General features: G+C 56.5%; 1 protein-coding gene across 6 annotated transcripts in view; it reads right to left on the bottom strand.

Annotated features, from left to right (window-relative positions):
- The window catches only part of RALGDS (ral guanine nucleotide dissociation stimulator), a 63,398-nt gene that overhangs the window by 6,162 nt on the left and 44,862 nt on the right, over positions 1 to 12,374 (bottom strand). For all 6 annotated transcript variants that reach the window (XM_063352933.1, XM_063352934.1, XM_063352936.1 and 3 more), the window contains exons 2-8: positions 2,853 to 2,963; positions 2,131 to 2,324; positions 1,668 to 1,742; positions 1,301 to 1,494; positions 773 to 894; positions 402 to 617; positions 167 to 270 (exon numbers count right to left, since the gene is read on the bottom strand). In XM_063352933.1, coding sequence (XP_063209003.1) covers positions 167 to 270; positions 402 to 617; positions 773 to 894; positions 1,301 to 1,494; positions 1,668 to 1,742; positions 2,131 to 2,324; positions 2,853 to 2,963 — 1,016 coding nt within the window. The remainder of the gene's footprint in view (positions 1 to 166; positions 271 to 401; positions 618 to 772; positions 895 to 1,300; positions 1,495 to 1,667; positions 1,743 to 2,130; positions 2,325 to 2,852; positions 2,964 to 12,374) is intronic.

Below are 12,374 nucleotides of genomic sequence, written 5' to 3'. Positions count from 1 at the left end.
ACCCTCCTTAGGTCCCTGACCCCTTATGTTGGTCCCTGGGTTTTGGGCACACTCCAAGAGGCAACGGTGGAGCCAAGATGATCCCATCTACATGTTCAAGGGCCACACCACAACCTCCCCCTTGAAACTTCCCCATGGCTACAGAAGCCCAGCAGGTGCTGCTTACCGTAGGACCTCGTCCCAGGTCTTCTTCAGCCGGTGAACGGCGTTGCACTGCAGAGCTGAGAGGATAGCTCGGAGGGAGGAGAAGTTCTTCAGGATGCGGCACTCCTGGGGGGAGACAAGGGGAAGACAAGACTCAGCATCAAAAAAAGCCCAAGGATCTGCTGGGATTCACACAACAGAAAACCCTCGGCCCTTGGGCTGGGGTGGGAGGGGAGCAGGATGGTGGGCTGTCCTACCCGAGCCACTTCGATCCACCGCTCCACCACTTTAGCCCTCTGCTGCGGCTTCAGGGACCGGTCTCCGAGACACGTGGCGATGACACAGTTGGCCACACTATTGAACTGCGAGACCGTGGCACGGATGGTGGGCGCCAGGTGCTCTTTGCCTTTCTTGTCTCGCTGGGACCAGATGCAGCCCAGGCAGTGGTAAGGCACCACTTTCTTAAACAGCTCCTGGAAGATAAAGGGATGGAGATGGGTCTCTTTGGGGCCCTGGGAAGGGAACGGGCCAGGAGGAAAAGGCGGAAGGGAAGAGACAGCCTGTGCCCAGAGCGGTAGGTAGCAGACGGGCAGAGCACCATCGACCCGGCTGTCGAATGAATACTCACAGCATCCATCAGCGTGAACTGTTCTGCCACCATCTCTGGGGAGAAGGAGAGGAAATCCGGCTTCCCGTCCCCAACCCCGTTCTCCTCCACCAGCTGGAAGGTGCAGCCGCCGTGGTCCACAGCTATGAGAGACGGCGCAAAGCTGAGCCCCGCATCGCTGCTGCCAGCCGGGGCCCACCCTGACCCACGCCAGCCCCCTGCCGACACCACATCCCACCTCCCAGGCTCTTAATTCCCATCTGGCTTCACGCCTCGAGAAACGAGGCTCAGATAAAAGGACGGTCATTTTAAACCTGGGCACAAGTGTCTGCAGAGGATTAAAGGCAGATTAGCTAATCCATTTAGAGATCCCACTTCTGGTGCAGTTGGATTAGCTTCCCAGTATACCTCCATGTAAACGCAGGCAGGGTTTATGAGGGTCGGCCCCACGGCGAGACCCAAGGTTTTGGAGACCCTCGATGCCAACCAGTTGCACTCCCTCCCCCTGCAGCCCCAAACGACCCCCCATAAGCAGGGAAAGGACCCCACCTTCCGCCTCCGACTCGCTCTGCTCTTGCTGCTGGAACTGGGCCAGTAGGATGCGGGCTCGGCGCTCCAGGTCCGAGCCGGGGATGTTGTGGCGCACGTAGGAGATGAGCTGCTTGAGGCAAGCGAAGTCCGGGGGCTTGCGGAAGTCCTCTGAGTACTGGTCCAGCCAGGCGCCCAGGATGGAGGAGATGGTGCTGTGGGAAGGGGGGAAACTCAGGCAAGCCTGCAGGAGAATCGGGTGCCAGGAGAAACCCGCGTGCACCCGGAGCCCCAGGCATCAGAAGCACCCCTGGGACAGCACATGCCTTTGTACAAGAACCAAAGAGCTACCACCAGAGCCACCCATCTTGTTCAGCCACAGACTTACTTCTTCAGCTCCATCCTCTCGTCCACAGCGTGCCTGGCATGGTCCCCATTTGCCTGCACGTGGAGTTTGCCGTACCTGGTGGGGCACAAAGAGGAGGCAGTGAGCATCCTGGACTCAGCTGTGTCTCAGAGCTCCCTCCACATCACCCTCCGCTCTACCAGGGGGTCAGGATGAATGTCTCCTGTACTGTCCTGCTCCCCTGGTCTGCCACGGCCCCTGTGTTAGGGGAAGAGGGAAGCAGCCAGCACTGGCCACCTTGCAGCGGGGCACCAACTGGAAGTGTTCCAGCTCACTGGGAAGTTGTGTCCTCCCTGCCCTACCCCAAAACCTTCATGCTGATGGGGTCGGAGAAGCCCACCAGCCCTCCAAGGCATGGCAGCAGAAGATGCTGGGACTCTCCTGGTCAAAGGGGCTCAGACAGCGGCCACCCCCAGCTGCATTTCGGGGCTCAGGGCAGCCTCACCTGTTAAGCAGCAGGTCCAGCACTTGCTTGGTGGTGGCGAAGGCCCGGTAAGTGCACAGGAAGATGGTGACGTAGGTGGAGTCATTGCCCTTGAAGGCTGAGACCAGGTACTCCACCAGCTTCTCCAAGGTCCCAGCTTTTATCGTCCGCACCTTACACGTCTCATAGAGGTTTAAGGCCGACTCGTTCTCAAACTGCCGGGACAAGAGCAGAAGTCAGGGGGCTGGATGAAGACAGGCACGTTCAAGCGCAATGCAGTCCCACCAGCTTTGCAAGCTGCTTTTGGGTCTAGGCTGGGACCACAGAGACCCCCTACAGTGCCTGGGCCTGGGGAAGGGGAAGCTGGGTCTCCTCTGACACCAAATACCAGTAACGCAGCTGAGAAGACTTGAGCATTTGGGAAATCCCAGGAAAGGTCTCAAGGTTGCCAAAAATCTAGATGTAAATCAGGGTTACCCTATTTTGCAAAATGGGGCTTCAGCTCATTTCCCCCATGCCCTTTCCCATGGGGCAGAGGCCAGCAGGTGCTCCCAAATAAATACATGATTCCCAGATAAGGCGTGGAGGGACCCCCCAGGACAGGAGCGTACGGGGCAGTGAGAAGAGGGCAGTACATGGGCTGGGATCGACCCTGCCAAGCCCTGGCATCGGGTCACCACACCTCTGGCAGGGTGTATCTGAGAACGCCCCGTGGCAGCAGGCTGGTGGAGTGCCCAGCTTACCCCCAGCCACCGCTGCCCTTTGTTGGCCGTGTGATGGAGCTGCACTTTCCGGAGCGATATGCTGTAGATCACACCATCCTCCAGCTCTTCTCCGATCTCCTGTGTGGAGCTCTGCATGGGAGGACAAGATACACCATGAGATAAGGAGGGTGAAGTGTGGCAGAGGTGCTCTTGCGGCTCATACGAGGCATCTCAGCAAGCCAAAGGCAACAGCTGGCAGGCAGCGAGAGTCTCCCTTGCCTGCTCAGAAATGCAAACCAGGCGACACCAGTCCTCCCGGCCGGATTAACCCAGGGCCCACCTGAGCCTGCACACAGGCAGAGCCAAGGCTTCGGGAAGCCGCTCTCAGTCTGCTCCGTGTCCCCTGCCTCTGCGTCTCAGCCCTTCTGCAAACCGCCGCAGCGCCAGGCGCCGAGCAGAGCGGGGACCCCTTGCCAGGCAGCGAGGGGGCGGGTGGCACCCCCACACCCAGCCCCGGCTGCTTCCCCCTCCCCAAGCCTTTGCCTTTCCCGTAAGGTGACATTGCCGCCCGGTCTGACCATAATCTCGGTAATCTGCCCCTGCAGGAACTGAGCACCTCAGCGCACCTTCGGTAATAAATACTAACCATGAAAGCGAGCCGCCCATGAGCTTTGGCCACGCGCACAAGGCAGAAATCCAAGGGAGGAGCTCAACACTGGGGGGAAACCTCAGGGAGCGGCACTGGGGTGGGCTCGGGCACAGCCGGGACAGGACCCTGCACCCTTGGGGACAGGCACCTCCGGGTCACAGCCCGAGCTACGAGGCTCACGTTTCTGCTCTAGGGAGATGGAGACAATCTAAAATTCGGTGAGGAAAGAGGGGATGCTTCTTGGGGCAGGCTTCTTGCCTGCCCCAGCTCCGCGTGCCAGCGTGGGGCTTGGTGGCTGCTCCAGCCCCACAAGGATAATTCGGTTCTCTCCGCCTCCCTCCTCCTCCTCCTCTCTCACCACGCTCTGCTGAGTCAGCGCCTCTCTTAAGAGGATTTATTCAGATCCTTTTAAACACCGCGGGGATCTCCCCCACCCTCCATCCCCCACGCCAAATGGCGGGACGCAGTGGAACATGCGGCAAAACCCACTGCTCAGCAGATGGGGAAAATGCCCGAAAGCAGTAAGCCGGTTAGCGGGGGGAGGTGATGATGCACTGGGGCGCAGGGGCTCGGGGACAAGTCCCCCCGCGTAACACGCTGCTCGCCAGGGGCCAGAGCCAGCCCGCAGCTCTACCTGCAACCTGCCTCTCAGGAGCACAAAACCCCCGAGCAACGGCACCAACGTAGGGCTTGCCGGGGAAGAAGCTGCCATGGGGTGACGCAGGATGGAGCCCCAGGAGCGCCGCTGCTCCCTGCAAAAAATCCTCCTCCCAAACTGCTCCCCACGAGCATGGGAATGGCCGTACCCAGGGCCCCGGCTTCAGACAACGCTGCAAATCTCGAGAGACACTGAGCAGACAACGCTGAACATGACCCTGAGCTGATGTGCACCTAACACACTCTTTAACCATCCTTTATCGTCACCATCACAGCAGCGGTCACCGGGCTGTTATCATACCCTGCTCAAGTCAAGTGATATGAGCAAGGAATTAAGGCAGGGAACCGCAGCCAGCTCAAAGAGTGAGGGGAAAGCTTTAAAAAGCCTCTCATTCGTGGCTGTAATGAATGAGGACAGAGAATGCCCCTGGGCAGGGTTACTGGGCTTCTTCCTCGCTCTCTGCTGAACCTGCTCCTCTCACTTCGTGCCAGACTACCGAGAGGTTTGGTTTGCTGAAGCTCGAGGGGGTGTGAAGCTCCTAACTCCAGCTGTGCTGTGAACATCGGAAGTCCTTCCCGGGCTGCGCCGCCTTCCGGACCAACCCTGACAGCACCCGTGCAGGGTGGTGGACAGACAGACATCCTTCTGGACGTCTGCATCAGCCCCCTCTTGTTCTTTGCCCTGGGATAAATTATAGCATTTTTGTTCATAGATTTATGTTCAAGTATAGACAGATCTGAACTTCAAGAATGGAAAAGGCACCCAGCAGCACAGCACGCCCTGTGCCTTCATAGGCACCGTGACATGAAAATACATCTCCCTCCTGCCTGGATAAGCCCCCCGGCCTGACGATGCTGGCTGCTGGGGCTAGTGCAGATCTGAGGCTAGTTTCCCCCAGCTCAGCTGGCCCAGGCGCAGAGGGGCTGGCAGCCCTGAGCCCCCATGGTTGGCACCACCCGGCCCAAACACCAACAGTGGCACGAACAAACCTCTGAGCCCACCCCGCTCCCCACTCCTCTGCAGCCCCACGTCACGTCCACGCTGGGAGCCCCCCCAGAGCGGCCGCCCATGGCCGCAGGGAAGACGAAGCCATTTAAACACACGAGCGAGGGGAAGGTGAGCTTGGTGTGCAGCTAAAGGCACCAGGAGCCGAGAGAGCTGGGCTTCTCCCCCATCACCTCTCAATCTCTCCACCAAAATTCATAGGAACGAGGTGCTCCTGAGACAGGTGAGTCACCCCCGACCCCACAAGCAGAGACACCTCAGCTGGGAATCGAGGGCCTGGCACGGCCTCGGGAGAGCTGCCGGCACTGGCAACGCCTCGCGTCCGTCTGGATCAGCCACCTACAGTGATGGTACCTAACTTGAGCCCAAGTCAGTCAAGTTGTCTTTCTTCCAGCTAGAGGTGCCGTTTCCAACAAAAAGAAAGAAAAGCTGTGGGAACTCTTCCCAGTTTCTCCTGAGAGACCCCCAGACGCTGGTGCCCACAGCTATGTGCTGCCCTCCAGAAGTGACAGCAGTAGATGCCTCTTGAGCGCGCGAGCCCAAGGGGCGGTGACAGAGAAGGGGGATCGCTACCGACGGTGCTTCACATCAGCCCTCCCGTGCTCTCTCCCAGGCTTTACTGCCCAACCTGCCGAGCAGCCCTACCCTGCGGATCTTCCCGTTAGGCTGACCTTGGGCTGGAGGAAAGCTCTGGGTCCGGCGGGACCAGACCCCCGTGCAGCCTAACTCAGAAAAGAGATTTAGCCGGGCAGTTGTAAACCCCAGGCACAAATACCAGGAAAAATCTGATGTTGGGGGAGATGCAATTAAATTAATAAAGAAATCAAATCATACGGGAGGACAAAATGTCCCAGGATCAACCCATGAATCATTGGCAGCTGCTGTGCAACTACAGTGGAAAGTATTGCCGTAACCGTGCAGGGGTTTTCACTCTGTATTTCGTGTCACGTGCAGCGGATACACCCAATTTTGATGTGCGTAGACGCAAATTTTGTTTCCTTCCCATATTCAAAACTGTCAGATTCATTCATTTTTTGTCTTGCTGACTTGTGCGATATCCCCCAAAGTTCCCCCTTTGCAAACCACACACGAAGTACGCGGCTTCCCAGCAGTCTTCAGCCAGGCTCATGCCAAGAGCCAGGCGAGCTGCTACACTGGTACATTTTAAAATTTGGCTATTTATATTCTGCGTGAGCTTCCTCTTTCCTACCGCTGCTTCTCCAAGACGCTGATTGTGCATTCCGCACATGTTGGTTAAAAACCAACGAAGCAAAAAGCAGCAGCAGGAGGACGGAGCCAGTGAAGTCCCACTCCAACACCTGCCCCAAACGCACGTTTCTGCCTTCGCAGACGAGGAGACACGGGGTGGGAGCAGGGCGGGGAGAGACACAGAACCTCGGCCTGTGACTTACGTACGTGCTGGCCACCAAGGACCCTGCGATCCTAAGTCTGGCACGCACACAAGGGTTTCCAGCAAGTCAACCAAAGACGAATGTCTTCAAAATAGTCTCTAAAGAGCTCTGACAGACAAGTGTGGGTAAATATTACCACTACAGCTCCCCGTTGTCTGCCCTACACATCTGCTAGAGTTTTCTGCCCCTCACAACAGAAGGGAAAGCGAGTCGGGCCTCAGCCAGCACCACCACAGCCCAGCACCCGCGTGCAAACCCTCCTCCATCAGTGGTTCAACCTGAATAACTGAGCACCGCGCCACGGCAGAGATACAGCTGAACGTCCCTTCTGCTTGCTGCATCGCGGTGGTAGGAGAGATGCGTCCAGCAGCCCCCGACAGCGCTTTAAATGGCTGCAACAAGATCCAGTAAAGCTTTTCTGTGAAAGCACTAACTTGGAGCATGTCGACGGTTACGGCATTGACACCTTCCACCAAACTCATACAGAACAGACTCCGCAGCCCGGAAAGTGAGATCCAACGCATTCCAAGATGGGCAGCACAAAAGGGATGACACAGAAAATGAACATTTGACCATGATTTCTCCAGCTCAGTGTGCAATCCTGCTCCTCTCCATGCAGCAGGAAAAGGCCTCTCGATGGAGGGGCACAAGGAGAAACCACATGTTTAACTTAGGGGTATGAGACGCCCAATTCTGCAGAGTCGGAGGCTTTTGCAAAAGCAGCCGTAAGTGAACTCTGCGGGAGTTCATCCCCTGAAATATGAAACTGGAGGTCTGCACCAGATGGCTCGCCTGGTTTTAGAGAGGGCCTCTTCCAAGTGCAGATAGCCCCGGGCTGCGTGAGCGAGCTCCCCACGGAGAGTTCAAAGCATTGGTGACTACACCGGGGAGGAATTCCTGCTCCGTGCAATAAACTCCTCTACTCTCTGGTGAATGTTCTAGTACACGGCGTGGTGCCGAACCCCACGTCTTCACATGGAGGTTTAATAACGAGCTCTAAGACGTAGCCAAGGTTTGCGAGCCTGGAGGAAGGGCTGCGGTGCGAGGGACCCTCGCAGGAGCCCGGCAGAGAGCAGCAGGGAATCGGCCTTCGACTCTTCTCGCCGGCTGAAGGGAGGGGAAAACGCGAAAGCCAAGCAGCAAAGCAAAATATTGGCTAGGGATCTGCATTTTAGAAAGTGTTTGAGATCAGTCACAAAGGTGGTTTTAGTAAGACAGGAGCAAAGTACGGGATTAAGCGTGAGCATGACAGCATCCCTGCACGTTACACACAGACAATTATCCAACAATTACCAGGACTTAAGCGCTCTGGTCCCACGTGCCCTGGGTTAGCACATTGGCCTCCAAAGACACAAAATAATGAACTGTGATTGGAAAAAGGTATTAATTTCAGCACACGTGGAAGAGGCAAAACTGCTTAAAGTGCTTTTACTGATGCTCCCTGGACAACAGCTGGTTTAAAGATCAAGATGTTCGTGTTGCTCTGTTCCCTTTCGGCTGGGCTACACAAAACGCCTGTTCTACAGACAGGTACAACACGGCACCCACAGCATCTCTGCACTGTGATTTCAAGGGCTGTTGCTACCAGCCACGAGAGAGAAGCAGACGCTAACCCTGCCCATGGGAAGCTGGGAACCGGCGTCACTTGGGAATTAACACTCTCGCTGGCTAATGAGACAAGAAAAGGCAGAGCGGAGCCTCAGGGACATCACCAGGAGTTTCGCACTGAAGCTCCGTGTTTGCACAAGTTTGAAAGGACTTGATGGAAGCTGGTAAAGCCAGAAACAGAAAGTGGGGTTTGGTCTTTGCAATCCCCAGTCCCTTCTCAGAACAACCCCTTCCCACCGGTAACGGGAAACAGGCCTTTCCAGAAACGAAAGGAACCGGCTCCACCAAGGACCACGTCCTCCACAGTTGACACAAACCCCGAATTAACTTTCGTTTCACTCCTGGGAGAAAATCCCGAACCCGTGCAACGAACTGCAGTCGCTTTGGGGCCTCTTATGTCAACCGAAGCGTAGGGCTTTATGTAAAAGGAAACAGGAAAAAAGCCACCCCCATCTAGTGAAAGGAAAACAACTGCAGTTCCGTGAAGCAAAGATAAAGACCGCAAAAGCAGAAGTACCGTCTGTCCTACGCATCCAAAATAAGTGCACGCAGCACAACACCCTTCCTCACGGGGACTTCCAGGCAAAAAGCCCCACAGTGGATGCTCCCTCACGGCTCCGCCGGTCACGATCGTCCCGTCCGCTCCGCACACTCTTCGGCAGTTTCCTTCCCCCAGCTGCGCTCAGGAAGGTGACAGAGACTACCCAAGGCCAGTGAGGAAGCTGCCGAATACCCGCTGTGTTCAGGGGAATGAAAGGTGCCCCGTGCTGGCGCCCGCCTACCCTGGTGACCCACGGCACGTGCTTTGGACTAGCAGCCCCATGGAGGGCAGGAGCACTCTTGCTCCCCAACACCATCCCAGCAATGGCCGTGGTGGCACTGGGGTACGATGGTCCTCTCCAGCCAACGCTGGCCTCGGGCAAGTTGACGTCCCGCTGTCTCCATTCCCACCGAGCCGCGTTCCTGTTGCTGCCCACAGAGCTCGAGTCCCCCGCGGCAGCTCGGCTGCCCCCTGCCCTGGGCACTGCTCCCTGCGCAGGGCTGTTCGGCAGATGGACGTGGTTCCTTTGGCTTTTCAGCACTCTCCGCCTTCCTTCCTGCCTGCCCAGAGCCGCCTCAAACCAGGACCGATTCCAACAGCCCATTAAAACACAGCGACAAAGGGGGGAAACAGGAAAAGAACAGAAAAAGGGCCAGAAGCTAAACTTAAACCCGCTATGAAAAGGGGGTGTTTTTGCCAGGACACCAAGACAGCGGCGACAGCTGAGAGCCTGTTCTCGCCCCATCAGCTGCTGGGCTCTGCACCCGCGCTTTCCTGACACCCTGAGCTCCGCTCTCCCTCTGCTTCAGGTGTTTCAGCCATGGAAAGCTGCACCCAGCGCCCGCGGGGAACAGCCCCGGGGCCGTGCATCACCCAACGGGACGGGGCAGAGGGAGGGGACACGTCACCCCTCTTGTGGGGATTTTACACCTCCCCCCTCGGGGTCTGGGGCTGCCCGAGGTTGGCAGCAGGTCTGTAACCTGCTGGGGTCCTGGGTCCGTAACCCAGAGGGGTTAGAGACAATATTAAAAGGCAGCCTCCTCCACCCTCGCAGCTTAGGAATAAGAGAAAGCAGCGGCTGGCGGATCGGTTACAAAGGCATCTTGTGACTCGCACGCAGTGAGTCAGTGGCTGGAGCGAGGATTAGGAGCTCAGCGCTCGGGTCCAGAAAAGAGACAGAGCAGATACACAGGATTCCTCCCCCGTTTGCTTTTGTTTTGCTTTTAAAGAAAACTAAGAGCCTTCTCACACATAGAGACTTTTTTGCTCTTTTTATGGTCTGGAAACCAAGAGTCAAAGATCTGCAAAGTCGCTCCGTGTCCACTCCACGCCTCCCGGCCCCCAAGGGGCAGGATCAGGCCCCCTGACGCAGGGGCTGATGCTGGTGCTGGGGGATCGGCCTTGCTGCAGAGACTCCCCGGGGAAAAACAAACTTAATCTGCAACTGGCAGTGCCACAGATGCCAGAGATGACTGTTTAACTCCAAACCCTGTGTTTCCTACAGCCGGGAGTAGAAAAGACCACCAGCACCTCTAGACATTCGCATCCTATGTGAGAACCCCACCGGCGCAGGACTTCCCTTGTGTTTCCTAGCAGGGGATGTGCTGGGATGGGCTCCCTTCGCAGGCTGCTGAAGGTTAGAAGAAAACTGAGTGCAGCAGGTTTTGCTTCCTCTCTAAGTTGATGGAAAAAAGATCCCGCCGACACAGCACTTCTAGCTCTTGCTCCACAGTCCTTAGCTTTGTGTTCGTGAGCGCTTCGGCGTGCGTTTCGGCAGCATCCATGCTCAGCGCCAACGCCTACACAGCGTCAGGCTTGCCTACGAGGGACGCAGCTGGCCTTCGCTTACAGAGCAATTGCTCCGCTACAAACTCGCCTAGAGCCCGGAGCGTAATTACTGGAAGTGAAACCATAACGACATGACTGGTGAAAACTGGCGTATAAAAAATTAATACATATTGCTTTGTAAGGTTAAATAAAGATAGAGCGGTTCATAGTAAGTCATTTCAGCTCAGAACAAAGGTCTGTATTTTACCAAGATGGAACAGAAAAATCTGCAAAAAGCATAATGGAAACAAGTTCAAAAATGGATTGTGTGTGTGCGTACAGTACCACCCGTAAGTCACATGCAACACGATGGCTCTACAGTGCCCTGTTCAAATGCAAAGAAAAGCAGGTGCGTGTCCCAAAGGGGTACGGTTCAAGCCCTCCTGATCTAGTGTTACCCTATTGATTCCACTGCTGAATCTGGGCCCTTTTACCCCAGGCGTGTTATTTCTGCGGCACGAAATACTGCTGTATGTATCTGGAAAGGGATGGCGATGAGGTTGGCATTCAGAGCTGACGTACCTTGAAACCAACTGGTACGCTCGCTCCTGAAACGCCAGCTATGTCTTTACACGTGCTAACCAGAACACACAGGCTTGGCCGTTGTCGCAACTCCAGGGCAGCGCTTGTCCCTCGCACGTATCAGCCCCTGCAAGCTAGTGAGTTCATCTACCCCAAAAGTCCAGTCTTCACATTCTCAGAGACGCAAAGCCTTGAATAAATCTTCTCCTGCTCTCAGCTCGTAGCCCACGTGCCAGTCCAGCCAGCCAAAAATTTAATTGTAAGAAGTATCTGCCGCTCTAAACCCACCTTCTTTTGTCAAACCTCCCCCGTAGCACGTACCTGACCCGCATGTACGAAGCTCACACCTGGGCACACACCTGCGGCACCAGCAAGGCCTGTGGGATATGCAGAAACAGCAGCACAACAACCACGGCTCCAGCAAATGCCAGGCGTAAAACATCAGCCCAAAACATCAGGAGGCGGCTTTCAGCTCCTTGTGCTGGGCTGAACCATCCCGCCAGCCCCACGCCAGCATTCCCAGGGAGCTTCACCACACACCATTCCCGAGCAGGCTGGATAAGCTGTAAACGACTGCCTAGGCGCTAACTCACCTGCTGTAGCTTACAGAGGGAAGAGAAAGCAGAGCCCTGTCTTTCTGCCGTTTTGACGGTGCACGGATTGGGATGGACACCCTGGAGGCTGCCCAAAAGCCACGGCCCTGTCTGGCTGCAGTCTGGCTTACGGTAACTGTGCCGTCACCCTGCGTTTCAATTTGAACAAGGTTAATTTCGATTTAGCTCAGACACATCCTCTAGATAAGCTGAACCAAAATAAGCCCTCGAGAAATAAATGTGTCCACCCATGTGTTTACACTGCCTTACGTCAACTCGCATTCCCTCTGTTTAAAGCTGGTGCGATGGAAGCGTGGGCAAAGCCGACAAGCCCAGACCTCTCGGGTCCCTCTCCCGAAAATCCCGTCTCCCCAGTCTCTGCAGAGGAGGATGCCGGGGGGGCTCCGGATGCCCCCGGCCCAGCCTGACCCCGGGGCAGAGGCTCGGGCTCTCTCCCAGCCCGGTTCAATGGCACCACTGTGCTCCGGGGCCGGAGAGGGGCTCGTGGTGCCGGTGGCAGAGGCACAGCCTCGCCGGATGGCTCGCTCTTTGTGTGCGTGTCTGCATCAGGGTGACCCAGTAAACAGCTGAAGCAGAGAAAATGCAGGAACAATCCAGCGCGGGGAGGCAGCGAGGGGCTGCCGGTGAAAGGACGGGAGCAATAAATGCCAGCCTTTGTTCTGCGGCCGTGTCCCTCGCGCCCGACTCCCACCCCGGCCGGGATGACGTAGGAGCCCTCCATTTGC

The sequence above is a fragment of the Chroicocephalus ridibundus genome, chromosome 15 (genome assembly GCF_963924245.1).
Source record: "Chroicocephalus ridibundus chromosome 15, bChrRid1.1, whole genome shotgun sequence".
NCBI classification, from domain to species: Eukaryota; Metazoa; Chordata; class Aves; order Charadriiformes; family Laridae; genus Chroicocephalus; species Chroicocephalus ridibundus.
The sequence above is the reverse complement of the archived record's forward strand: the minus strand, read 5'-3'. Positions and strand labels throughout refer to the sequence as shown.